At 53.2% G+C, this 27,998-nt stretch overlaps 1 protein-coding gene across 3 annotated transcripts; it reads left to right on the top strand.

Annotated features, from left to right (window-relative positions):
- On the top strand, positions 1–27,021 carry IL17RA (interleukin 17 receptor A). 3 transcript variants are annotated; one of them, XM_008259876.4, is made up of 13 exons: positions 1–264; positions 9,225–9,249; positions 9,822–9,968; positions 11,047–11,159; positions 15,477–15,603; positions 17,242–17,289; positions 17,393–17,556; positions 18,468–18,551; positions 18,902–18,986; positions 20,019–20,030; positions 20,281–20,382; positions 23,771–23,809; positions 24,408–27,021. In XM_008259876.4, the coding sequence occupies exons 1-13, from the start codon at positions 127–129 to the stop codon at positions 25,943–25,945; spliced, it is 2,622 nt and encodes an 873-aa protein (XP_008258098.2). In that variant the 5' UTR covers positions 1–126; the 3' UTR covers positions 25,946–27,021. The 3 variants fall into 3 exon arrangements, with proteins under 3 accessions (XP_008258098.2, XP_051706058.2, XP_008258099.2); XM_051850098.2 differs by lacking the exons at positions 1–264; positions 9,225–9,249 and adding an exon at positions 9,268–9,394; XM_008259877.4 differs by lacking the exons at positions 1–264; positions 9,225–9,249 and adding an exon at positions 9,278–9,427.
- Positions 27,022–27,998: the final 977 nt, after the last annotated feature.

Here is a 27,998-nt window from a genome sequence, read left to right as displayed (position 1 = left end):
CCACCCGGCCCGCCTCCGGCCGGGGCAAAAAGCCGGAAGCAGGCTGAGCGCAGTAAAGTTGGGCTTCTCCGCCTGAGGAAAAACCCCTGGGCGTTCCTTCGTGCGCCCCCGCCACCGTGCCGCGCCATGGGGGTCCCGAGCCTTTGGCCGCCCGTTGTCCGGGGACCGCCGCTGTGGCTGCTGCTCCTTCTCTCTGGCGCGCTGGCCCCGGGCCGCGCCGCTCTGCATATCTTGGACCACCCGGCGCCCGTCTGCTCGCAGCCGGTGAGCCCCAGACGAGCGAGGCTGATGTGGGCAGGCCACCGGGGACGACGCGCCCGGGCAGGGGCGCGGGAAACCTGCGCGAGGGTGTCCAAGAGGGGTCGGGGGTTTGGCCATAAAGAACGCAGCGCGCTGGGGAGGACCCTAGGAGCGGTGAGGGAGAAGAGGGAGTTGGAGGGCAGGGGGTCGTGCGGCGCATATTGCAAAGCGTGACCTGCCAAAGTGCGTCGGGAGGCGGGAGTGACGGCCCCGCCAGGGCCGTGGAGTTTAGGGAAGCGACCGAGGCCCTGGGCCGCGGTTCGCCGCGCGCGGCCGGGGTAGGCTGAACGCGCGCCCAGAAGCGCCCCCTCTTGCCTTGTGGCCTGAACTCTGCGCCGGGATTCGGGTGCGGTCGTGCGGAAGGGGGCGTCCCCGACGGACCTCAGCCCCGCCCCCGGGGGCACCCCACTTAGGTCCTGAAGCAAAAATGCTGGCCGGGACCGGGGGTGGGGGGTGGAATCTGGGGCGCGGAGTGGCCTGATCTTTCAGGGAACGGCCTTGTCCCTAAAGGGCGATGCCCTGAGGACGGGGCGGTTGATTATCAGGACCCCACTGTCCACACCCCCAACCTGGGTCTGGAAATGGGCTAAGTGTGCCATCGGCCAGTGGGTAGCTGTCCAGTAGGAGCCTGCTGGGTCCACTGGCAGTGACACGCCTGCCTGTCGCGTGGCACCAGGGCCGTCTTCAACAAGAAACAACAAAAACAGCGTGCCGTCCACAAAGACCCTCCTCTCTGCCAGGTAGCCCCCCCCCCCCCCCTTCTGCTTTCTGTACCTTTCACCACCCACCGCAGACCCGGAGGAATAGGGCTCAGGTCTGAGTCAGAGGCTGTGAAGCCCAGGGCTGATGCTCCTTGGCTAATGTTGTGGAAGGCTTACCGAAAGAGGGTGGAGGGCCAGTGACTGCTGCACAGCTGAGGTGGGGGGGATGGGGGTGTTTGCAATGCGAACGCTGCTGGGAAATGTCCTTGTGACTGGCACGACTGGGGAAAGGCGGGAGGCGCTTGCTGACCAGGTCCTCCTGCAGACCCGGTGCGGAAGTTGTTTGTTGACCGTTTGTCAGGTGCCTGCAAAGCGAAAGTCCTCCGCTAGGAACTGAAACTGTAAACAAGTGCTCCTGGGACCCTGGTGTCCAAGGCCTCGCGTCGTCCACGCGGGACCCGGCTGGGAGCCAGGCTACTGGCTTGCAGGGCAGCCTGGAGCCCTGCTCTTTGCACAGCGGGTGAGGGGACAGGCGTCGAGAGAGTGCCAGCTGGGGTGTTCTTCATGGAGAAGACATTTGGGCAGCACTGAGCGGTGGTGACAAGGGCTTGGCCAAGGCCCTTGAGTGGGACAGGGTAAGGGGTGTGGCCACAGGTGGGGGTCTGTGTGGCAGGAAAGGGAGATAGTCTCCAGGGTGTCAGGGTGTGAGAGCTGGGCTGGAAGGGTGGGGACATGAATTGCACAGTGAAGCAGGACACAGCTGATGGAGACAGGGCTGGTGAGCCAGGTGTGCTGGCCACCCTGCTTGCAAGCTCCCGACCTCTGCCGTCCTCTCACACCTATACCCACTCACTCTCCACTGACAATGGCTTCCCCACTCCACTGACTTATCCTTGTGCAGCAAAGCCCTGCTCTTCTCGCCCTCCTCTGGAGTTTTTCCTGATGCCACGGGGCACAGAGAGGGTTTCAGTAGAACCTGGTTTCCATGCCGACTTCACCACTGATGGTTGTCGCAATCTTGGGTAGTTTAGGCTGTGTGGGCCTGGATTCCTCATTTCCACAATGAAAAAGACAAGTTGCACCATTTCAAAGTGAGCCCTCACAACTGTCCCGAATAGAAAAGTACTTCGAAAACTTTACGGAATGTGGAAATGAAAGATAAGTTTAAGGACTGGCATTGTGGCGTGGCAGGTAGAGCTGCCACCTGTGACACCAGGCATCCCATATGGGCCCCGGTTCATGTCTCAGTTGCTCCCTTTCTGATCCAGCTCCCTGCTAATGGCCTGGGAAAAGCAGCAGGAAGTGGTCCAGGTGCTTGTGCCCCTGCCTCCCTCATGGGAGACCTGAATGAAGCTCCTGGCTCCAGCCTGGCCCAGCCCTGGCCACTACAGCCATTTGGGGGGTGAACTAGCAGATAGAAGATCTCTTTTTCTGTGTGTGTGTGTGTGAGAGAGAGAGAGAGAGAGAGAGAGTCTATCTGACTCTTACTTCCAAGTAAGAATAAAGAAACATTAAAAAAAAAAAAAATAGGGGCCGGTGTTGTGGCACAGTGGGGTAAGCTGCTGCTTCCAGTGCAGATGTCCCATACTGGAGCTGCTGTGCTTCCAACCCAGCTCCCTGCTGCTGTGCCTAGGAAAGCAGCAGAAGATGCCCCAAGTGCCTGGGCTCCTGCTACCGGTTTGAGAGACCGATGGAATTCCTGGCTCCTGGCTTTGGCCTGGCTCCACCCAGCAGTTACAGCTGTTTAGGGAATAAACCACTAGATGGAAGCTCGCTCTCTTCCCTCTTTGTCTCTTCCCTCTGCCTTTCAGGTAAATAAGATTAATCTTAAAAAAAAAAAAAGAAGAAGTTCAGGGTGGGCATTGTGGCACAGAGGGTTAAGCCTCAGCTTGAGACCCCTGCACTCCATATCGGACAGAACTTGGGTTCCAGTCCTGACCTCACTCCTAATGCCATCTTTCTGCTCATGCCCACCCCATGAGGCAGTGGTGATGGCTGCAGTAGTTGGGCCCTTGTCACCCGCGTGGGAGACCTGGATTGGGTTCCCAGCTGCCAGCTTTAGTCTGGCCCAGCCCCAGCCGTTGCAGCCTTTTCGGGAATGAGCTTACTCTCCGTCTGTCTGCTTCATGACTAATTCAAAAGAAAAGATAAGTTTATTATGGCACAAACATTTTTGAAACACATTTCTGATTTTTTCTCAGTATACATTTGTCATGAATTTTTGAAGACTCCACATGTAAAAGCCTAGTGGGGTTTAGGGCTCAGTGACTCTGTTCTCAGACAGAGGTGGCTTCCAGTGCTGGGGCTAATTCATGTGTGAAAGAACAAAGCAATGAGTGAAGGAATGAGTGCTTACCTCTGCCTGAAGAGCCAGGAGACCAGCCATAGCCCCAGTCCCAGAGGGCGCTGGTTTCCCTGCAGAAACCAAACCCCAGCAAACCCTAAGTCATCGCATTTCCTGGTGCCATCTTTTGGTTGAACCCTTCCCACTGCCTGGGCTTTCTTGCACATTTCCCATGACTGCCAGCCCACAGCAAAACCCACAGGGAAAGACAGCCACAGTTGGGAGTTGGTAATGTGAATGGTAGCATACAACTTCATAAACAGGATGTGTGTTTCGTTGCTTGTGGTTTTGACTTGTGATAGTAGAAGAACTGTTGGGCTTAACCCTCTTATCTGCTGGGAGCCAGAGCTGCCTGCAGCCATGCCACCCTCCAGAGTGTAAAAATCGTGTTCCATGGGCATTCAAGTGTGGTGTAGGCCCTTGGGCAGGCAGGGCCGGGTTTGCAGTCAGCAACAGAACCAGCAAAGCTAGCAGGCTTCTCGATCTTTGCCTCTGGCTGGTCGTCCTGGCTGCTCGCTGCTCTGGCCAGGCTGTCTCTCTCAGGAGTCTGTATAACGTCCACTGGCACTCTGCAAACAGCCTGAGGCTCAGACTCAGAAGACCTGGGCTGGTCAACCTCCTCTGTCACCCGCACCCGGCCCTGTGAGGAGCGCGTGTCCCCCCTCTGGGAAAGGAAGCTCCTCGCCACACTGGTCGCGTTGCCCGCTGGTCATGTGAGAGCATCAGGCTGGGCACACTGCAGCCATGCAAGAGCATTTGCCTGGAGCTTTGTCAGAGCCAGGCGTTGTGCACGTGGCTCATGTGTGTGAGGGGACTTAGAAAAGTTTCTGGAAAAATGGAATGAAACATACTAGTTTATTTTTGTGCAAAACAATTTTTTTTCCTAACACAAGGAAGATGCATGTTGTGAAAAAACCATGCCTTCGGTCCATGCTCACTCAACACACAGTTCTCGTGCAACAGCCTTGGAGGCCGCATGATTCCCTGCTTTGCAGAGGCAAGGTGTTGGCCCCGGTCACACAGGTAGTGAGTAGTGAGTGAGGGCTAAGCCTGCAGCCTCAGAGCCCGCCTCTCAGGCACTCACAGTTGAATGGAGACTTGCATTTCTTCCTTTTGGTCTTCACTGCCACCGAAGACAATATTGACCTCCCAGTGTTGGGTGTTCCTGTTTGTGTTTAAAGAGGCAGACTAGGAGCATTAAGATCCTGGGTTCCAGAGCAAAACTGTGTGGTTTGAGTGCCAGCTCTCTGGGACCTTGGGCCAATGAACTGAAGTCCCTGTGCCTTGAGGTTTTTGTTAATCAGTAAACAGTGAACATCCTGGGGGCTGTGTCCTTAGGTGATTTTGTCACCATGAGAACGTCATACATGTTCTTACACAGACATATATGGTGTACATCAGTCACTTGCTGTGATCTCTTGGTACAGTCAAGAGACTTGGTCCACATGCGATATGTGAAGCTGCTGTCTGCCCACAAGGCATACTGTCTTATAATGAATACTTTTGTAAGTAGAAGGAATATACTCTTTTTTTGAAAAAAAAAAAGCCTTTTTTTAAGATTTATTTATTTATTTGAAAGGCAGAGTTACAGAGAGAAGGAGAGGCAGAGAGAGAGGTCTTCCATCTGCTGGTTCACTCCCCAGTTGGCCATAATAGCTGGAGCTGGCCAATCTGAAGCCAGGAGCCAGGAGCTTCTTTCGGGTCTACCACACAAGTGCAGGGGCCCAAGGACTTGGGCATCTTCTACTGCTTTCTCAGGCCATAGCAGAGTTGAATGGGAAGTGGAGCAGCCGGGACTCAAACTAGCAGCCATATGGGATGCCGGCACCACAGGCAGCAGCTTTACTTGCTACACCACAGCATAGCAGGCCCCTGGTTCCTATTTTAATCTTCCACTTCTTTTCTCTTTGTGGTTTTAATTGAGCATTTTATATGATTCAGTTTTCTCTCCTTGTTTTAAAAAAGATTTATTTATTTACTTAAAATAGTTACACAAAGAGAGAAGGAGAGGCAGAGAGAGAGAGAGAGAGGTCTTCCATCCACTGGTTCACTCCCCAGTTGGCTGCCATTGCTAGAGCTGGGCCAGGAGCCAGGAGCTTCTTTCTGGTCTCCCTCCTGGGGGCGCCATAGCAGAGAGCTGGATGGGAAGTGGAGCAGCAGAGACTCAAACTGGCGCCTATATGGGATGCTGGCACTGCAGGTGGCAGCTTTACCAGCTACATCACGGTGCCAGCCCCAGGAATATACTCTTAAAGGAACAATAAACGTATAGTAAAGCAAATGCATAAACCAGAAAGAGTCATTTATTAGTATCAAGTACTATGTACTGTACACAATTGTGCTATACTTTTATATTTTTATTATTTATTTATGTGAGAGACAGAGCAAGCTTCCATCTACTGGTTCCCAAAATGGCTGCAGGAGCCAGAATTTCAATCCCGATCTCCCACATGGGTGGCAGGAACCAAATTTCTTGAGCCGTCACTGCTGCCTCCCAGGGTCAGCATTAGCAGGAAGCTAGAATAAGGAACAGAGCCCGGAATGAAACCCAGGTGTTCTGATGTGGGACACAGCATCGGAACCAGCATCTTAACTGCTAGGCTACACCCCCACTGCTGTGCTGTCCTTTTAGATGACTGGCAGTGCAGTAAGTATGTCTACACTGGTGTCTGCACAGATAGGGAGTACTATGTTGTGCCAAAAGGAATTCTTTTTGTTGGCCCTAGCCTCCATATTTCTAAATGCACCGATAGTGTTAATTTTAGATTTATCAATTTTAGGCATTATCTACAATAGATAAAAATTAACAGGGCCAGGCCTTTGGTGCAGCGGTTAAGATACCACTTGGGACACCTGCATCCCCTATCAGAGTAGCTGGGATTGAGTCCTGGCTTTGCTCTGATTCCAGCTTCCTGCTCCTGCATACCTGGGAGCAGTGGGTATGACTCAAGTGCTTGGGTTCCTAACACCTATGTGGCATTGACTTTTAGGTTCCTGGCTTTCTCCTGGCCAAGCCCTATTTTGGGAATTTGGAGAGTGAACCAGTAGATGTGACCTCTTTCTCTCTCTCTCTCTGCCTTTCAAATCAAAAAGTAAAAACTTCAAATATATTAAAATTTTTAAATAGAAAACTACATTAACTGTTACCACTTGTCACCTCTGTTATATCATAATCAGCTAAATCAATAATCAGCATTTATATTTTTATATCAAGTAAGTACTCTTCATGACTAAGGCAAGCGTATTTCTTCTATACAACTAGCTTAGACTTTTCTCTCAGATTTGTCATATGTTTTTTCCTCAATTAACAGATATGAGGAGTCTTCAGAATGTTCAAGGAAAATGCACATTTCTTTTAAATGGTTATTTATTTACTTTGAAAGGTAGAGAGATATACAGATGTCCCATCCACTGACTGAATCTCCAAATGCCTGCAACAGTTGGGGCTGGGCCAGGCCAAAGTCAAGAGCCCAGAACTCACTCCATCCACATCCCCCACGTGGGTGGCAGGGACCCAAGTACTTGCGTCATCACCTGCTGCCTCCCAGGATGCATGCTAGCAGGAGCAGAGCCGAGACTTGAACCCAGGCACTCCAGGGTGGGATGCAGGAATCCTAAGCCATCTCTCTTTTTTAAAAAAAATAGTTTGTAAACATAACTTTTTTTTAAAGATTTATTTATTTATGTGAAAGGCAGAGTTACAGAGAGGCAGAGGCAGAGAATGAGAAAGGTCTTCCATCCACTAGTTCACTCCCCAGATGGCTGCAATGGCCAAAGCTGCGTCGATCTGAAGCCAGGAGCCAGGAGCTTCTTCCGGGCATCCCATGTGGGTGCAGGGGCCCAAGGACTTGGGCCATCCTCTACTGCTATCCCAGGCCACAGCAGAGAGCTGGATCGGAAGAGAAACAGCCAGGACTTGAACTGGCACCCATATGGGATGCCGGTACTGCGGGTGGTGGCTTTACCCGCGATGCCACAGCACCGGTCCCTAAACCATCTCTTAACCACTGCACCAAGTGCCTGCCCTTCTGGGTTTTTCCCTAAATAATTTTTTCCTGTTTGTTGTTTTCCTGTAATATGACTCTGGAAGTCCAATTAATCATATCTTGTACTTCTTAATTTAGTTCTGTAATCATATTTTTCCTGTATCTGTTTATAATTTGCTCAGCTTTCAGAGAAAGTGTTCACAGTGTTCATTTCTGTTCTGTGCTTGCTTATTCTTCCATAGTTTCCATGCTGCATTGTCCTCTCAGCTTTGAGGGCTGTTTTAATTTTGTTTGATTTAATTTTATTCTGTTCCCAGCAAGATCTTTTGTCTTCTAGGAATATTTTTGAAAATTCTGATTGTTTTGGGAGTGGGCTTTTGCCTAGCCCTTCAGATGCCTGGTTGGGTCACCCACATCCCACATCCCACATCCCACATCCCACATCGGCGTGCCTGGTTTGGAGTCTTGGCTCCATTTTTTTTTTTTTTTTTGAATATTTATTTTGTTTATTTGAAAGGCAGTTACAGAGAGGGGGAGAAACAAAGAGATCTTCCAAATGCTGGTTCACCCCCAAAATGGCCACAATGGGCATAGGTGGGCCAGGCCAGAGCCAGGAGCTTCATCCCTGTCTCCCACATGGGTGCAGGAGCCCAAGTACCTGAAAAAGTATTTGTCTGGTGTCTGGCACTCAATGTCTGCAGGTTAATCAGTGGCTCCCTTTCTTTTCAGCTTGGCTTTTTAAAATTAATTAATTAATTAATTACTTTGAAAGCAGAGTTAGAGATAGGCAGAGACAGAGGGAGCAATCTTCCATTCACTGGGTTTATCCCCAAGATGACCACAATGTCCTGGTTGGGCCAGGCTGAAGCCAGGAGTCAGGTTTCCCACATGGGTGGCAGGGACTCAAGTACTTGAACCATCACTGCTGGCTCCCAGGGTCTGTCTTAGCAGGAAGCTAGAATCAAGAGTGGAGTCAGGGGGCTGATGTTGTGGTATAGCAGGTTAAGCCATGGCCTGCAATGCTGCAATGCCAGCATCCCACATGGGCACCGGTTTGAGTCCCAGCTGCTCTACTTCTGATCCAGCTCCCTGCTAATGCACCTGGGAAAGCAGTGAACGATGACACAAGTACTTGGGCATCTGCCACCCATGTGAGAGACCCAGATGGAGTTCTCGGTTTCGCCTTGCCCAGCCCCAACCACTGTAGCCATTTGGGAAGTAACTAGCAAAGATATTTCTCTCTCTCTCTCTCTCTGCCTTTCAAATAAATAAATAAATCTTTGAATACATATATGTGGGAACTTCAAAATGTTTATGGAAAAATGGAACTAAAAGATAAGTTTTTAAGTCTTTTTACTTTTATGCCATATTTCATTTGCTAGTTCATTCCCCAAAGGCCTGCAACAAACAAGATTGGACCAGGTGGAAGCCAGGCACCCAGAATTCAGTCTGTGTCTTCCGCACGAGTGGCAAGGACCCAAGTAGCTTGAGCCTGCTGCCTTCCAGGGTGTGCATTAGTAAGAAGCCAGAATCAGAAATGGAGCCGGGACTCCATTTGCGATGCAGGCTTTCCAAGCCATGGCTTTACCACTGTGCCAGATGTCTGCCATCCTCTCTCTGTCTTACAATTTTAAAGTCCCCGGGGTCGTAACCTTACTTCCTCCTAAAACCCCAGTTCCCTGCTGCCATCCGCTGTGCCTCTTGTCATCCCGGCTCCCCAGTTGGGTGGGGTGAGAATGCTGTGAGAAGAGGCCCCTCCCCAGAGCGCCCTCCCGAAGTGCATGGGCATCCCATGAATCCTATTCTTGGAAATGAGCCAGGGCAGAGCTTGGGGCCCGACATGTGAGTGAAGTTCCTTCCCGGCTGTAATTGCCACCTTCGTTTTCTCCACAGGAGCTAAACTGCACAGTGAAGAACAGTAAGTCATCTCCCCTTGTTCCTCCTGGTGTGGCTGTGCTATAAAGCGATCGCCTCGTGCTGAGTTCTGACACGGGCCCCACCATCCCACCCCGGGGCCCGTGTGGCTGCACGCTCCGTGGGAGGCACTGTGGAGAGCCCTGGATGTGTGTACCTGCACTGCCTGCGTGGAAGCCAAAGTCAGGAAATGAGGGATGGAACTGTGGGTTGGGTTTGGAAAGGATTCTCTGGGTGCTGCCCTAGTACAGCCGTAAGCCAGTTTTAGTCACCACAACTTGCTTGTGGAAAGTCACAGACACCTGTACTGCTGGTCAGGTTTTGTTTAATTCCAGAAAAGGTGCATATTTCAAGTGTCCTGACATACCTCATCCCTCCTGGGCCGTATTTCTAACCACTGCTTCATCTAAAAACCAACCTGCGTACTTTTTTTGGCTCCTAAAATGCCCTTTAGACATCAGAGCTTTGCAATAACCCAGGCAAGTACTGGAATAGTGGTAGTGGAGCTCTCTGGACCTGCTGCCGGGCCAACACAGGGCCTCAGTTTCAACTCTGATTCCCGCCTTTCCCTGCCAGGTACCTGCCTGGATGACAGCTGGATCCACCCTCGAAACCTGACCCCCTCATCACCTAAAGATGTCCAGATCCAGCTGCACTTGGCCTACACCCGGTCTGGAGACCTTGTCCCTGTGGTTCACGTCGAATGGATGCTACAGACAGATGGTGAGTGGGCGTATCATGGGATTCTGCCACTTCCATACCACCTGCCCCTTCTGATTCAGAGTTGGGTTCCCAAGCCTGTGTTCAGACACCAGGAGCCAGATTCAGAGCTGGAAGGACCCATCGTTGCATGCAGTTAATGCTTTTTCTGCACTTTAGATAGCAACCCCCAGTAATATCTTTTCATCACGCCGTCCTTCATAAAAGGCCTTCCTGCAGTCTGATTATCACTCTGGGGAGAGGGGGGCAAGTAGTTAATCTTAGGACTACAGTGCCAGATACTTACTGGGAAAACAGTAACATATTGGCCAGCCTGCTTTTTCCCTTCATTTAGAGGCCAACACTTTTGAAAACACATGCCCTGAACCTCTTCAGAGAGTGTTTGTGTTGCAGAACTGGGAGGATAAGGTGCTGTGAGAGCCAGCCCAGATCAGTGAACAGGGCATGGAGGAGGTTCTCCGTGTAAAGCCCCAGCCTGAATGCTCCCTGCTGGCTGCAGGTGGGGAAGGGTGGTGGGAAGGCTGCATTTGATACCCATGCCATGTTGCCCATTCCCAAGCCACAGATTTGCAAAGCCTGGTGGTTAAGATTGCCCATGTCCCAAGTCACAGTGCCTGGGCTCACTTCCCAGCTGTGCTTCTGGCTCCAGCTTCCTGCCAATGCACACCCTGGGAGGCAGCGGTGAGGACTCAAGTAGTTGAGTCTCTGCCACCCGTGTGGGAGACCAGGACCAGCCCTGTCTGTTGTGGATGAGAGCTCTTTCCTTCTGCCTCTCAAATGAATAAATAAAAGTAAAAGAAGCACATGTTACTCTAGCGAATGTGCTTTAAATATTCTGCTTTTGAAATGTGCAGAGCCTTCACTGAGAGCCCAGAACAAGGTGTCCTTGTCCTTGTCCGGTAGATGTGACTGTCCACACGCAGAGGCGAATCAAGGCCCCAGAGTGATCTGAGGAACAGGAAGCAGAGAGTTAGGCAAGACAGGAAGTGAGCAAGCATGGCAGAGAGGGAAGTGACACACCCTGTGGTTATGATGGCTGAGCTGCATCTGTTTGTCTCCTCTCCCGCACTCTGACCTTCAGCCAGCATCTTATACCTGGAGGGTGCAGAGCTATCCATCCTGCAGCTGAACACCAATGAGCGATTATGTGTCAAGTTTGAGTTTCTCTCCAGACTGAAGCATCACCACAGGCGGGTAAGGACAGAGCTTGTGAGTGCAGCGTGTGCCCTTCCCTGCCCCAGTGTGGACCTGCCCCCAAAGGCAGGCGCAGATTTACCATGGAGGCTGCTTCCAAGACGGGTGGTGTGTTTGTGGGCGCCTCCCTGACCTCCCAGCCTTGTGCTTTCTCCCCATTTTCCCTTTCCACTCTGCGAGGAAGTGGACTTGGCACATGACCTCCACAGCCCTGCCTCTTGCCATTTTTGTTTGCACCTGGAATTAATCTGGTGATGGCCACCAGGAATAAAACACGGTGTCCAGACCAAAGGGCTGCTGTGGGTGGCGCGGAGCTGCGAGTCCAGCGGTGGTTTCACCGCCAGATGGGAGAACGTTCTGCCTATTCAGTTTGCTTAAAGCAGTGGACCTCAGAGTATGTGCCCTGGGGCAACAGCATCAGCAGCCACCCGGGGTTTGTGTATGTGAATACTTCAAAAAGTGCTTGGAAAATGGGGTTAAAAGATAAGTTCAGAGATGGGTATTTTATGTAGCAGCTAATACTCTGCTTGAGAGTCCCACATTCCATCAGAGTACCAGTTTGAATCCTGGCTCCTCGGAGTCTGATCCGGCTTCCTGCTAATGCCTCTGGAAGGCAGCAGATGATGGCTCAAGTTCTTGGGCCTCTGCCACACCTGTGGGAGACCTGGATGGAGTTCTGGACTCCTGGCTTTGGGTCTGGTCCAGCCCTGAGGTAGAGCTCTCTGTGTGAGACCCTCACCTGTCGGGCTGGAAGAGCCACAGTGTCTCTCGACAAGAAACACCGGGGACAAGCCTGATGAGCATGTCCATTTATTAGCAATCAGGCACAGACTTTTATAGGGTAAGAGGGGAAGAAAAAACCTGGGGTAGTAATGGCGATTCTATAGGGCAGAAGGGGCAGCATGCCAAAAGACCCCTAACCAATCAACTTATAGGTTATGTAGGCCACATAGGCCCCTGGCCTGCTTTGTACAACCTGCCCACTTCTGGAATGTGGGAGTTGCTTATCGGCTCTCTGTTTATCAATTGTAAAGGCAGAGCCATAGGCTTCCAACAGGAAGGAAGGATGGGGGAAATGGGCCTGGAGCTCCTGCTGCCTGCCAGCAGCCAGGCTGTGGGGTCCCTCCCAACCTCCCGCATGGGCAGGGCAGGCAGTCCCACAGGATCACCCACACAGCCCTAGCTGTTGCAAGCATTTGGGAGTGAACCAGCCAGTGGAAGATATCTCTCTCTCTCTCTCTCTCTCTGCCTTTCAAATAGTTGAAAATAGATAAATATTTTTTAAAAAATAAAAAGATAAGTTTAGGGGAGGGTGTTTGGTGTACCAGTTAAGATGCTGCTTGGGGGCCAGCACTGTGGTGTAGTAGGCTGGGCCTCTGCCTGTGGTGCTGGCATCCAATATGGGCACTGGTTTGTGTCCCAGCTGCTCCTCTTCCACTCTAGCTCTCTGCTAACAACCTTGGAAAGCAGTAGAGGATGGCCAACAGCTTGGGCCCCTGAACCCATGTGGGAGACTCAGAGGAGGCTCCTGGCTCCTAGCTTCGGATAGGTCCAGCTCTAGCCGTTGCGGCCATTTGAGGAGTGAACCATCAGATGGGAGATCTCTCTCTCTCTCTCTCTGTCTCTCTGTCTCTCTCTCTCTCTCTTTCTCTATCTCTTTGAAACTCTGCCCTTCAAATAAATAAATTAAAAAAAAAAAAAAGATGCTGCTTGGGATGCCTGCATCCCATGTCAGAGTACCTGGGTTCAAGTCCCACCTCAGCCTCTCGGTTCCAGCCTCCTACTAATGCACACCCTGTGAAGCAGCAGGCGATGGCATATGTGCTTGGGTCCCTGCCACCCAAATGGGAGACCTGGATTGAGTCTCCACTTCCAGGCTTCATCGTGGTCCAGCTGAGGCTGTTGCAGGCATTTGTGGGGTGAACCAGTGCATGGGGAGATTCTCTCTCTCCTTCTCTCCCTCTAACACACACACTTACTCACTCACTCTCTCTGCCTTTCAAATAAACAAGTCTATTTTGATGTAAAAAAAAATTTGGAATCCATACATATGAGGAATCTTCAGACATTTCAGGGAAAATGCATATTTTGAAAAAACTATGCATGGATTTTGGAATTTTTTGCACCAAAATAAACTCACCTTTTAATTCCATTTTTCATGGACATTTTGAAGTACCCTCTTTTTTTTTTTTTTTTTTTTTTTAAGATTTTATTTGTTTACTTGGAAGTCAGAGTTACAGAGAGACAGAGGCAGAGAGTGAGAGAGGTCTTCCATCCATTGGTTCATTCCCCAGATGGCCTCAATGGCCAGAGCTAGGCCGATCCAAAGCCAGGAGCTTCCTCTGGGTCTGCCACATGGGTACAGGGGCCCAAGCACTTGGACCATCTTCTGCTGCTTTCCCAGGCCATAGCAGAGAGCTGGATGGGAAGAGGAGCAGCCGGGACTAGAACTGGCGCCTGTATGGGATGCCGGTATTGCAGGTGGTGGCCTTACCCACTCTGCCACATGTCAGTCCCTACCCTCATATTTTATATTGTAAGCCCCACCCAGGCATTCTGAATCAGAAATTGGGGTAAGGCCAGTTCTTGGGGTCCACAGCCCTCCACATGATTCTGGAGCATGCTCTAATTTGAAAACACCTGGTTGAAATCTGCAAATAGCCCTCTTCAACAGGCGAGATGTCCCACAAACACAAGTAGCAAGGCAGAGCCTCCCCCAAACTTGGCTGCTGTGTGGAAGGGGAGGAACAGGTTCCTAACTCTACTTAGAGGAGAGAATGAGAGTTCTTCCGAGCCATTCGGAAAACAACTCAGCACAACTCAGTTAGCTGTGCAGCCCAGGTAGGTGAGGATCTCCTTCTCCCTCTACATTTTCCTGCTCTGGAACGTTTTTTTTCTTCTTTTTGTATTTATTTGACAGATAGAGTTAGACAGTGAGAGAGAAAGAGACAGAGAGAAAGGTCTTCCTTCTGTTGGTTCACCCCCCAAATGGCCACTACAGCTGGAGCTACGCCAATCCAAAGCCAGGAGCCAGGTGCTTCCTCCTGGTCTCCCATGCAGGTGCAGGGGCCCAAACACTTGGGCCATCCTCCACTGTACTCCTGGGCCACAGCAGAGAGCTGGACTGGAAGAGGAGCAACCAGGACTAGAACCCGGTGCCCATATGGGATGCTGGCGCCACAGGCGGAGGATTAACCAAGAGAGCCATGGCACCGGCCCTGGAATGTTTTCAAGAGAACCCTGGCTTTCCCCTTTAAGGAGAAAGAGTCATTTAACAAGGAGTTTGTAGCTGCCTCTTATATGCCAGTTCTGACAGTTCCAAGTCCCCTGGTTCAGCCCCTATTCACTCATTGTCCAGAATTTGAGAAGGCTGATGGGAGGGGAATGGCTACTTCCACTTGTCCAATTCTTTTGTCTATGACTCCAGTACCCACTGATGAGATCCACATCTAAGATGTATGAAATAGGGGCCAGCGTTGTGGTGCAGTGGGTTAACACCTGGCCTGAAGCGCCAGCATCCCATATGGGTGCAAGTTCAAGACCTGGCTGCTCCACTTTTGATGCAGCTCTCTGCTATGGGCCTGGGGGAGCAGTAGAGGATGGCCCAGGGCCTTGAGCCCTTGCACCTGCCTGGGAGACCGAAGGAAGCTCCTAGCTCCTGGCTCCTGGCTTCGGATCGGCACAACTCCAGCCATTGCAGCCAACTGGGGAGTGAGCCATTGCATGGAGGACCTCTCTCTCTCTCTCTCTCTCTCTGCCTCTCCTTTCTCTGTGTAACTCTGACTTTCAAATAAATAAATAAATCTTAAAAAAAAAAAAGATGTATGAAATAGGCATGGGTGGGTGTTCGGCACAGCAGTCGAGGTGCCCATGCTGCATAGCGGAGTATCTGGGTTTGAGTCCCAGCTCTGCTCGTGATCCCAGCTTCCTGCTGATGCACACCTGTGAGGCCACAGTGAGGACTCAAGTAGTCGGATCCCTGCCACCTGTGTGTCAGACCCAGGTTGAATTACCAGCTCTTGGCTTCAGCCTGGCCATTGCAGCCATTGGGAAGTGAACTGGTGGATAGGAGAGCTAGCTAACTCCCCGCCTCTGTCTTTCAAGTAAATAAGAATTCAAATTCTTTTTCTAAAACAAATATATATATATATAGAAAAAAACTAGAATACAGATATACTGATGCAATCTCAGATTTTTGGATTTTGGAGTTTGTCTTATTTTTGACTGATTTTGGGGAGCTGGTGGGGAAGGGGGTGCTTTGAGCCCAAGTGCATGAGAGAGGTGTGCGTGTAACCTTTCCAGTTCTTTTCCTTTCAGTGGCGTTTTAGCTTCAGTAACTTTGTGGTGGAACCTGGCCAGGAGTACGAGGTGACTGTTCACCACCTGCCCAAGCCGATCCCCGATGGGGACCCAAACCACCAGTCCAGGAACGTTCTTGTGCCCGGTAAGAGTATCCTGCCCAGCCATTGCCTTCACCATGGGGTTCTGTGGGAGGAAACCAACTGGTGGCTCAGCCGAACCTCAACACACAGCTCCCCCAGCAGCCACAGTCACCAGGCACTGGGAGCCAGCTCCTTGATGTATGGCTGCAGGCTGTACTCCCCAAAACAGAGCCCCTTCTCTCATGACACTGCCGTAGGTACTGGCCCACACTCCCAAGAGTTCTTGAGAGAGAAGCCGCCTACTTCCTGCCTGGAACGTGTCTGGGAAACAGGCCACTCTCAGGAGGGTGGTAGCCCTGGCCTCAGGCCAGCCCCAGCCTCCACCATTGTCAACGTGTCCCACCTGCGTTTCTCTAACACCCCTCCTGGGGTGACACACCCTCCTCTCCTTTCCTCCATGCTGCCCATGGTGACAGCTGGGTTACCTTCTAAACCCTCACTTGCTATGTGTGCCTCTTCTCTCTGCCCTCCCCACATCTCAGGTGCTCAAAGCCAGCTACGGGACAAGGTCTGGGTCTTCCCTTTTGTGTAATCTTCAGAACCTCTCGCATGCAGTAGCTGGTCAGGAAGTTCTTGTTGAGGGTGGCGATGGGGCGGGCATTGGTGCAATGGTTAAGGTGCTCATATCCCATGTCAGAGTCTCTGGGTTAGGGTCCTGGCTCCACCTTCTATTCCAGCTTCCTGCTATTATGCACCCTAGGAGGTAGCAGGTGATGGTTCAAATAGTTGGGTCCCTGTACCCATACGGGGGACCCACATTGAGGTCCTGACTCCTGACTTTGACCTGGTCCAGCCGTGGCTGTTGCAGGCATTTGGAAAGTGAACCAGAGGGTGGAGGATTGATCTCTCTGTCTCTCTCTGCCTTTCAAATTAAAACCTTAAAATCTTCATCCCTGGACACCTACTCACACACACACACACACACTGCCTGCTTACTCTTCTGTCTGTTTCTGCATGGGGCTCATCCTTTGCTCCTGGCACAACGTCTCAGGCTTCCGCTGTGCTGGTGTTGACCTCTTCCCCAAGAATCGAGTCTCCTGAGTGCTGGGGCTTGTATTCCAGTGCTTATACAGTGCCTGGCACAAGAGATGTTCAAGAAGAACGTGGTGCATGAGTGAACCTCCCCTGTCCTCCTGGTTATTCACACCTATCACACATCTATCACACATCGTCCGTCCTAAGCAGAGGGAAACCACTGCAGGGGGCGGGCAAGTGCAGAGGGGCTTGGGAAGGTAACTGCCATGGTGGTCGTCGAGATACGCTCATGGGCCAGCAGTGCTGACAGATCGATGCCCTCCCAGCCCTGCTGAGTCACTGAGGCGATACTCACAAGCACAACGCAGCAGGGCATCCGTGCAGCTCTGCCTGTCAAAGGCAGCGGCAGCTCTGGAGAGGCCAGTGCAGATGCAGTGACAAGAATTAGGAGTGACCCAAGGCAGATTGGTCACCCAAAGCAAGCTTAGGAAGAATAAGGGTCCCCACGGAGAGACAGAATGGGACAGCCCGGGCAGCCCCTAACCCTGGGGTCCACTAGCCAGTGGCAGCGGTCTGGTCCTGTGCCTCCCCTGGCATCAGGAGTCTGGATGAACAAACCTCCTAAGGCAAGGGCTTAATGATGTCTCTTCTTTCTGGGCTGGCAGGCTGCGAGGACCCCAGGATGAAGATGACCACGCCGTGTGTGAGCTCAGGTAGCTGTGGCTGGCCCGGGCGGACCTCTGCCGGGTACATGCACACAGTGTGTGTGTGCACACCCACCCTTCCTCCCTCTGACCTGCTGTGTGTCCTTGGCAGGCAGCCTATGGGACCCCAGCATCACCGTGGAGACGCTGGAGGCCCAGCAGCTGCGGGTGAGCTTCACCCTGTGGAACGAGTCTGCCCACTACCTGCTGCTGCTGAACAGTTTTCCCCACGCCGAGAACCGCAGCTGCTTCGAGCACATTCATCAGATACCTGCGGTAATCCTCAGCCTTCCGAGCTCTCTCACCACTCGGAGCCCAAGACTGCTCAGTCAGCAGTGGTCTCATGGAGCGCCTTGCCCTTTTCCATGCTGAGGGAGACGAGAGCTCCTCACAATGTTCGTGGAGGGGTGAGGGTGTGGCGTGGCAGTTTAGCCGCTGCTTGGGACACCCACGTCCAGTCTTGGAGTGCCTGGGTGTGAGTCCCAGCTCTGCTGCCCGTTCCAACTTCCCACCAGTGTGCACCCTGGGAGGCAGCAGGGGGTAACTCAAGTAGCTGGGTCCCTGCCACCCACGTGGGAGACCCAGCCCTGGTTGTTGCTAGCATCTGGGGAGTGAACTGGCAGATGGAAGATCTTTGTCTCTGCCTTTCAAATGAGTAATAATTTTTGAAAGTTAATAGAAATGCCCATCATAACAAAATGAATTTCAAAATTTTTTTTGCACCAATGTAAGTTTCTCTCTTTAAATCCAGTTTTTGTGAACCTTTTGAGGTGCTCTCGTAGGTGACTGTAGCTGACTTCTCTTGTGGTCTTGCAGCTGATTCTGTAGCTGACAGAAACAGAGTCGATGCTGCCCTGCCCAGCCCTCCAGGCTTCTCTGTCCCATTCTCTATGTTTTTGCCATGTTTATTCCACTTTATTCAAGAACGGATTTGAGGACCAGAGAACTGTCGGGGTTAAGACAAAGGGGAAATCCAATGGAGCTGGGTTAGTACAAAATGCTGTTCCCTGCAGCTGTGCAGTCCAGTGCTGCTGTGTCCCCCTGGTCTCCAGCAGCCAGAGGGAGATTTAACAACTAGCTCCCCGTCCTGTGGAAGCGTTGGGTTTTCTGAGCAGCACTGCTTCCATGTGGCGCTGCTGCAGAGTTCTCAATCAGCAACGCTTACCTGGCCTCTCCCCTCTCTGCAGCCCGCACGGGAGGATTTCCACCAGCGATGCAACATCACGCTCTTTCTGCACAGCTCCGAGTGGTGCTGCCGCCACCAGGTGCAGGTGGGTGAGTTGTGTGCAGACAGGTGAAGGAGAGCATGCGCAAGTGGGCCTTCCTGCTGGCTGGGCAAGGTGAGGAGGGAGGGCGGCTTGAGCACTCGTGCTCCCCACAGGCACCCAGCACTTGCTACCATCCAGAGTTCTCTGCCCAGCAAGGCGCCGTCTGCCTTTCTCCTGCGCCGTTCTTCCAGCCTCCTGTGGACAGGGGTCCTTTGCCCTCTCTTGCTGATGGGAGCCCTGGCCTAAAGCCACACGGACAGTCTGGAGTAGCCCGGGTCCCTTGCTGCCGCATTGCCTCTGCCTGCACAGAGCCGCAGGGCCTCATGTGCCCCTGCTCTGCTCTTGCTCTCCAGATCCAGCCCTTCTTCAGCAGCTGCCAGAACGACTGCCTCAGACACTCTGTGACCGTCTCCTGCCCTGAAATCCTCTATGTTCCAGGTAGGACGGCCGGGGCTGTCCAGGGCGGGTCACCCTGGGGGTGGGGGTCGGCAGCCAGAGCTGATTCTACACCTGGGGTATTGGGTGGGGCGTTCTAGGCACGGACTCCTGGGCGAACTCCTGTCTGCCTCTTTAGCTGTGCAGCCTGGGGCAAAGTACTGAGCCTTTCAGATCCTCTATTTCCTTGACTGAAGGATGGGATTTTACTATCTCAGAGTTACAGTTCAGTTTTTGTCTTTGTTTGATTTTCATCTACTTGAAAGGCAGAAAGAGAGAATCTTCCATCTGCTGGTTCACTCCCCAAATGCCCATAACAACCAGGGCCAGGCCAGGCCAAAGCCAGGAACCCGGAGCTCCATCCAAGTCTCCCACATGGGTGGCAGGAGTCCAAGTCCTTGGGCTATCATCCTCTGCTCTCCCTGGTACATTTGCAGGGAGCTGGATTGGAAGCAGAACAGCTGGGACTGCAACCTGCGCTCATACGGGATGCCAACATTGCAAGCCCAACTTAACCCTCTACACCAAGTGCCGGCCCCAACACCATTCATTTTTAATCCTCACAAGTTGTGAGGATACTGGGAAATGGAGACACTCCCACCCCAAGGTTCATAGATGAGGAAACCGAGGAGACGTTAGGCCACTTGTCCAAGATGACACACCGAGGTCGCGGCCGAGCCCCCGGTTCCGACCTGAGCCCGTGAGACCCAGGAGCCCATTGCCTCCCCGGCACTGCCACTGAGAAGCCTGTGCTCCGTGACTTCCTTGGCCACAGCCACACTGGTTAGGAAGCAGCAGACGTGGCCCTAGGCTAGGAGAGAGAGCCCCGGCCTCCCATGTGGGAGCTGAGCTTCTGTCCTCAGGCCCACAGCCATGGGTATTCCCTGCAGTGGTTTCCCTTAACCCATATCCACACGGTGCTATGAGCAGGCGCAGGGGCTGGGCCAGGGTCATCAGAGGCTTCAGCACTGCTGTTTGTGGTCGCTCCCGTAACTAAGAAGACTGCTTTTCCTTTTCCCTGTGTTCTCATTGCAGACTCCGTTGCAGGTGAGCTCAGATCTCCTTCCCGGGACGCTGCCGGAGCCCCTGGGGACCTTGTGAGAAGGCCCTGCCTGAGCCTCATCCAGAGCCAAGCAGACAAGGCTGAGCCAGAGGCTGGCGTGGGGGCAGGGGTGGTGAGGTCACCTGTGACGTCAAGGAACATCTTGGGGGAGGGGGTCAAGAGGGCAGGGCCCAAGGGTCGGGGAGAGGGGCCGGGAACCCCCACGTGCTGCTCACGGTGCTGTACGCCCTGCAGACTTTGTCCCGCTGTGGGTGTACGTGTTCATCACAGGCATCTCCATCATGCTGGTGGGCTCCGTCATCCTGTTGGTCATCTGCATGACGTGGAGGATCTCTGGTAAGGGGCCTGGGCCTGGGGCTTTGTCCCCTGTTCCCTGCTTTCTCCCAACCTTCTCCCTTCTCCTCCTTCTAGACCCTCTCTGTGAGGCTGTGCCCACAGGGGACCCTTCAGCTCTTCAATTGCTAATTTTAAGGACAGATGTGGCCCTTTATATGCCACACCTCCAACTCAGTTATTGGGAACCTAGGACCTGGGCTCAGATACCAGCCCTACCACCTACTGCTGGGGCCGTGTACAAGGAAGAATTGAAATAAGGCACAAGAGTCCTTAGCATAGAACTTGAGTTGTGATATTTGCTCAGCATCTCTTAGCCACCATTACATTTGTTGCTACTAAAATCAGTTTTATTAAAATAAACACATTGGAAGCAGCTAGCGTAGAGTTTGCCTGCTTCAGGAGCGATCAGCCAGGCAAGTGGAGCAGCCTGAACAAGCCCATCCTGCAACCCCCAGACCTGTGCGTCTGAGGTCTGGGCGAAGAGCAGTGTGATAGTGATGCTTCAGGCTCTGGGCTCTGGGCCAGGGGGTGGGTGTGGACTCCAGCTGTACCTTACTTTACCTCCAGTCAGAGGCAAGTCACTTAACAAACCTTAGACTCGGTTTTCTTCTCTGTAAAATGGGACTGCCTGAGCTGAAGGGAGGATTCCATGAGAGCACATGAGACAGTCCAGGAGTGTGCTTGCTGGGTGGTACTGGTGGCTGTCAGTCAGTGGCCTCCTCCTGTGCTGACAGCTGGAGAGAACGTGGTCATAGGGCTGGTTGTATGGCCCTGGAGAAGCTGTTGCCATGCTGACCAAGGCTCTGCAGGATGGGGTAGTAACCACTCGGTGTTGTGGTGTGGTAGCCATGCTGGGGGAGTCGGGAAACATAACTAAGAGCTGCTGTTAATAAGCCATGTGACTCTCTAGGTGTCGGGGGCTGTTTGTTTCATTTCTGCTGTTGATGAAGTGACCTCAAGAAGTTCATGCAGGGGCTGGCGCTGTGGCACAGCGGGTAAAACCACCTGCAACACCAGCATCCCCACGTGGGAGACCCATAAAAGCCCCTGGCCCCTGGCTTCACCCTGGCCCACCCCTGGGTATTGTGGCCGTTTGGGAAGTGAACCAGCAGATAGGTGATCTCTTTCTCTCTCTCTGTTTCTCCTCTCTGTGCAACTCTGACTTTCAAGTAAATAAATCTTTTTTTATTTTAGATTTCTTTATTTATTTGAAAGACAGAGTTACAGAGAGGCAGAGAGAGAGAGAGAGAGAGAGAGGTCTTCCATCTACTGATTCACTTCCCAAATGGCCACAACAGCTGGAACTGAGCCAATCCGAAACCAGGAGTCAGGAGCCTCTTCCTGGTCTCCCATGCGGGTGCAGGGGCCCAAGGACTTGTGCCATCTTCCACTTTCTTTCCTAGGCCAAAGCAGAGAGCTGGATCAAAAGAGGAGCAGCCGGGACTCGAACCAGTGCCCATATGGGATGCCGGCATTGCTGGCAGTGGCTCTACCCGCTATGCCACAGCGCCAGCCCCTAAATAAATCTTTTTTTCTAAAGATTTTATTTATTTATTTGAAAGATAGAATTATAGACAGTGAGAGGCAGAGGCAGAGAGGAAGGTCCTCCATCCACTGGTTCACTCCCCAAATGGTCACAACAGCCAGAGCTGAGCCAATCCAAATCCAGGAGCCTGGAGTTTCTTCCTGGTCTCCCATGCAGGTGCAGGGGCCCAAGGACTTGGGCCATCTTCCATTGCTTTCCCAGGCCATAGCAGAGAGCTGGATTGGAAGTGGAACAGCCAGGACTCGAACCAGCACCCATATGGGATGCTGTTGCCACAGGCAAAGGATTAGCCCACTGAAAAAGTTCATGTGAAACAGAATTAAATGACAGGTTTTTTAGAAGAGCATGTATGTGAAAAATCTTCAGAAAGTTCATAGAAATGCATATGGATTTCAAAGATTTTTGCACCAAAATATACTCATCTTCTAAAGGCATTGTTCACAAACTTTTGGAGTACCACTAAGACCTCTGACTATTTTCTAAATAGCCTACACTGCTTGATGAAGGAAAGGGAAAACATCACTGGTTATGTCACTGTCTTTCTTTTTTAATTTATTTATTTGAAGGGCAGAATGATAGAGAAAGAGGGACAGGCAGAGAGAGAGATCTTCTATTACTGGTTCACTCCCCAAATGGCCACAATAGCCAGATCTGGGCCAGACTGAAGCCAGGAGCCGGAAACTTCACCTTGGTCTCCCACGTGGGTGGCAGGGGCCCTAGCACTTGGGCTGTCATCTGCTGCCTTCTGAGACGCACTAGCAGGGAGCTGGGTTGGAAGCAGAGCAGCCAGGACTCAAACCTGCATTCCTGTGTGTGTGACAGAGGTCACAAGCAGCAGCTTAACACACTGCTCCACACACCAGCCCTGTTCACCGACTTCTGAGAGTTGTGGGCAAAGGCCCAAAGAGTGAGGATTGAAATGAAACGTCTAAGTCCCTGGCTCGGTCACCTGTGAGCTTCGTTCATCCCAGCTGCCACTGAGAAGCCAACTCCCTCACCACAGTTTCCTCACCGTCGCTGAGGGGAACAGTTGCTTCACTCTGTTGGTTTCCCCTCCTCACCTCAAAAATACTGGGAGGAAATGTTGTAAGTGGGCCTGCTGGGGGCTGCTTCTAGAAGGAAGTATTGTGAGGGGCAGGTGTTTGGGCCATACAGAGTGCCTGGGTTCGAGTCCCAGCTCTGCGTCCAGTTGCAGCTCCCTGCTAATGTACACTGTGGGAGGCAGCAGGCGAAGGCTCAAGTCACTGCCACCCACAAAGACTTGAGTTCCAGGCTTCTGGCTTTGCCTTGTACAGCCCTGGCTGTTAGAGAGTAACCCAGTAGATAGATCTCTCTGTCGTTCTGCCTTCCAAACAAAAAAGAGTAAAAATCTGTGTGTGTACATATATAGACACACAAATATATGTGTGTGTATGTGTGTACATATATATATGTCTCCTGCAAGGACAGAGTTGGGAATGAGAGAGCTTTCCCTCCAGTGGAGTCTGTTACTGATGGCCAGACTGCCGGGAAGCCAGGGGCCAGGGTGGAGGTCCCTAGCACTGTTCTGGGGGTCCCGGCTACTACAAACAATCCCAGTGAGCCCACCTGATTGAGTGCATGTGAAATGCCAGGCACGTTAGCATATGTGATGTCAGGTAACGCACCGCCCCACAGAGGAAGACTGGCTTGCAGAGGTGAGGTCACAGACCCAGGATTCGCACCTGCACAACCATCAGACCCTGCCCCTGGCCAAGGCCTGGAGCAACCACCGACCCTTTGCCCTTCGTCAGTGCAGGGCAGCGCTCCTGTCCCTGCTTCTCTTTCCAAAGAGCCACTCCAGTGTATTTCTTTTCCCTACAGGATCTCATGAAAAACGTGGTAATGACACCAGATTCACTGGTCAGTATTTCCTGGTTCCTGGGGGCTGGCGTGTGTGTGTGTGTGTGTGTGTGTGTGTGTGTTAAAGGCGTGGTGGAGGGTCTTCTGGGATGAGGGGGTGGGTCACCTTTTGTGAGCTGACTCCCAGTCCCCTCAGGGGGAGCCTACCTTCTGCAGGCCACACAGGGCCTTCAGGGCCCTCCAAATAGCCAGGCCCAGAGTGCTGTGTTTTCAGTCACTCGGACAAGGAGCAGAAGGGAGGGCACCCTGTTTTGGAAAGGAGGCCTTCCCTAGAGCAGGTGTTTATTCCACAGGCTGGCCTTTGTGCCTTTTTTCATTTTTCAATTAAAAAGCCTCAAGTTTCGGCCAAAGGCCAGGTGGGAATCAAAGAGAAAGATTCTTTTTCCCTCGAGGCACAGGACTGTAATTTTTTTTCATATAGCCAAAATAGGGTGAAATGGCAGCATTTAGGCTTCCTCTAGCAGGCCTCGGGTGTGTTTCCAAGGCTGAGGGGTGGGATCCAAGCTCTGCATTTGGCACAGCCCCTCCTGAGCTGGCCAGAGGGGTCATTGCCTTCAGCCTGTGTGTGTGTCAGTCTTGCCTCCCTTGTTTCCCATAGGCACCCCGCCTGCAGCTGACCTGACCCCCCCACCCCTGAGGCCAAGAAAAGTCTGGATCATCTACTCAGCCGATCACCCCCTCTACGTGGACGTGGTCCTCAAGTTCGCCCAGTTCCTGCTCACAGCCTGCGGCACCGAGGTGGCCCTGGACCTCCTGGAAGAACAGGTCATCTCGGAGGTGGGGGTCGTGACCTGGGTGGGCCGCCAGAAGCAAGAGATGGTGGAGAGCGACTCCAAGATCATCGTGCTGTGCTCCCGAGGTACGCGGGCCAAGTGGCAGGCCATTCTGGGCCGCGAGGAGCCCGCCGTCCAGCTGCGGTGCGACCGCTGGAAGCCCGCGGGAGACCTCTTCACGGTGGCCATGAACGTGATCCTCCCAGACTTCAAGAAGCCGGCCTGCTTCGGCACCTACGTCGTCTGCTACTTCAGCGGCATCAGCAGTGATAGCGACGTCCCCGACCTCTTCAACATCACCCCCAGGTACCCCCTCATGGACAAGTTTGAGGAGGTTTATTTCCGGATCCAGGACCTGGAGATGTTCGAGCCTGGCCGGATGCACCGCATCGGGGAGCTCACGGGGGAGAACTACCTGCAGAGCCCCAGCGGCCGGCAGCTCAAGGAGGCCGTGCAGAGGTTCCAGGAGTGGCAGGCCCGCTGCCCCAACTGGTTTGAGTGCGAGAACCTTGGCTCGGCGGATGAGCAGGACCCCCTGTCCCTGGACGAAGAGGTGTTTGAAGAGCCGCTGCTGCCCCCTGAGGGCGGCATCATCAGGCAGAGGCCCCTACTGCAGGAGCCTGCCTGCCAGGCTTGTGTGGCAGTGGAGCCGCTGGTCGGCGAGGCCGAAGGGGGACCGTCGAAGCTGGAACCTCAGCTACAGCCCCAGGGGGAGCTGGCGGCCCAGGCCCTCCGCACCGTGCTGCTCCCCGGGCAGGAGGTCGCCGTGACCCACGTGCTAGAACCCGAGCCCCTTGCTGACGGGAGCAGTACAGCAAGCCGGCTGGCTGTGGTGGAGGAGGGGGAGGTCTGTCCACTGCTGGGGGGCCATGGCCCCCGGCGGAACAGCCTCCTGTTCCTCCCCCTGGACCCAGAGGACTCGCCTCTCTGCAGCACGCCGCTGGAGTCACCGGAGCCGCTGGCGTCACCGGAGCCGCTGGCTGGGGCTGTCAGGGAGCAGCTGGAAGGCCTGATGGTCTCGCTGTTTGAGCAGAGCCTGAGCTGCCCCGGCCAGGAGGGGTGGGAGAGGCCCGCCGTGGCCCTCAAAGACCTGTACACGCCGCACGAGGAAGAGCAGCGGCAGTCAGTGCAGTCAGACCAGGGCTACATCTCCAGGAGCTCCCCGCAGCCCCCCGACGGACATGCCGACATGGAGGACGGAGAGGAGGGGGAGCAGGGCCCCGCCGAGCACCTCTCTCCCGAGGACCTGGAGAGCCTGAGAAGCCTGCAGCACCAGCTCCTCTTCCAAGAGCTGCAGAAGAACTCTGGCTGGGAGGGCGAGGGGTCAGACAGAGCAGCCGCCGAGGGGCTGGCCTCTTCCTAGAGCCCCCGGGGTCCCCAGCGTGGGGGTGTGCTCCCGGGCGTGCGCACGTTTGTATGTAGACTTGGTGTGCGGTGTTCCAGTGCACACATCTTAGTTCTGTGTGACCATCCTCCACCCCAAGAAGCCGTAGCCCATTCCCAGGAGCTCGTGGCCGCGTGTCCATTCATTCAGTCTGTGTTTTGTACCTACCATGTGCTGGGCAATTGGGGTACAAGGAGCAGCTGGTTTCCTGAGTCAAGCTATGGGGGCCTCCCAGCTCCTAGATGGGGGCAGCGTGTGGGGTGAGTGCTGGAAGGGAGTGGATGGGGAGAGCCTGGCGGGCAAGGCTGGGAGCCGGGACAGCAGCCTGATGGAAGTCGGGACCCCTTTCGCTAGATGGGCTGTGCCCTGCCTGGGAGAGGCCGAGGGCCAGACATGCCAGGAAGTTGCCTCAGATGGCTTTTAGCAAGAGACAGCGTAGATGTATGTGCTGGGGGTAGGGGGCAAGGTTCGGGCAGTTGTTAAGACACCACTTGGGGGGCCAGCCTATTCGGGTCCCGGCTGCTCTACTTCCAGTCCAGCTCCCTGCTAATGGCCTGAGGAAGCAGTGAAGGAAGGCCCAAGTGCCTGGGTCCCTGCCGCCCATGTTGGAGACCCGGGTGAAGCTCTGGCTTCCACCTGGCCACTGTGAACCAGAGGATGGAAGATTCTCTCTCTCTCTCTCTCTCTCTCTCCCTTTCCCTCTCCCTCTCTCTCTCCCCTCCTCCTCCTCTCTACAATTCTTGACTTTCAAATAAATTAATCTTAAAAAAATATTACTTTGGATACCCACATCCCATATCAGAGTGCCTGGATTCAAGTCTGTCTGTACTTCGCATTCCAGCTCACTGCTCGTAAGCACCCAGGGTGACAAGAGGTGATGGCTCAAGTACTTGAGTCCCTGCCACCCATGTGAGAGACACACATGGAGTTCTGAGCTATTGGATTTGGCCTGGCCGGGCCCTGGCTGTTGTGGACATTTGGGGAGTTAGCCAGTACTTGCAAGATTTCTCTGTTACTGTATCTCTGCTTTTAAATAAATAAATTCAATGTTTAAATATGCTGGGAAGCCTGAGTGTTCAGCCGGGAGAGAAGTCTAGTCTGAGCCTGCACTTTGGCTGGCAGTCAGAGGGAGCGGGGTTCTGCAGGGATGGCCTGGCTGGGCCCCTGGGCGCCTCAGCTCCGCTGTGCTCAGGAAGCACCCGGAGCTGTGGGCTGTGGGCTCTGCGCTGGAGTCCAGCAACAGAGCAAGGTGTGTGGCGCCCCCAGTGGGGCAAGAGTGGGAGGGCGGCTCCCCGGGGCCAGAGCTAGTGTGCTACTGTGTTCTGAAAAGTCTGAGGTTCAAAGGCAACATTTGAGGAGAGACTCAAAGGCCAAGTGTTTGAAGAAATTGTTTCCGAAGCTCCTTCTGGGGGCTACGTTCTCTGTGACCTGTGCTTGAGCCCTTAGCTGTCCTTCCCAGCTGTTGCAAGGAGAGGATGCTGAAGTGTGGTGGAAAGCAGGCAGGACAGGTGTGTGTGCATGCTTGTGCACGTGTGTGTGTGTGTGTGTGAGAGAGAGAGAGAGAGAGAGAGACAGCTTACCAATGGAAGAGTGAATATACATCTTTGGTATGAATTTCCATTGTGTGTGTGCACACACGTGTGTGAGAAGGATCTTACCAATGGAAGAGTGAATACATGTCTTGCTCTGGTATGAACTTCCAGTGGTGATTTTGAGTCACACACAGGTTGCAAAGTCCTGAGTTGTCAAGTTCGACTGAGCAGTGACACTTTGCTCACTGGCAGGACCACCAAGGCTCGAAGTTCCAGGTAAGACAAGTTCCAGGTAAGCAAAGGAACTGAGCCCCCTCTCAGCCACCCGCCTTAGCCGAAGCTCTCCCCAGTCACCTTGGCGCTCCTCGTGGTGAGGTCAGATGCCTACTGAACTGTCACATTCGCTCAGCTTCCAAGAAACACTTCCAGAGTGACCACGGTGCAGAAAGCCAGGGTGGACCCTTCCCTTGCTGGAGCCAGGGCTCTGCCTGGCGGCAGAG

This window comes from Oryctolagus cuniculus, chromosome 9 (genome assembly GCF_964237555.1).
Source record: "Oryctolagus cuniculus chromosome 9, mOryCun1.1, whole genome shotgun sequence".
Taxonomy (NCBI): Eukaryota; Metazoa; Chordata; class Mammalia; order Lagomorpha; family Leporidae; genus Oryctolagus; species Oryctolagus cuniculus.
Note: the sequence above shows the minus strand (reverse complement) of the source record. Positions and strands in the feature narration are given on the sequence as shown.

Excerpts from the sequence above, each read along its gene's own strand:
- IL17RA (XM_008259876.4), top strand. The coding sequence starts at position 127 with ATGGGGGTCCCGAGCCTTTGGCCGCCCGTTGTCCGGGGACCGCCGCTG. Across the intron at positions 15,604-17,241 it reads CAGGAACGTTCTTGTGCCCG|GCTGCGAGGACCCCAGGATG; the intron begins GTAAGAGTATCC and ends CTGGGCTGGCAG. Across the intron at positions 20,383-23,770 it reads CATGACGTGGAGGATCTCTG|GATCTCATGAAAAACGTGGT; the intron begins GTAAGGGGCCTG and ends TTTTCCCTACAG.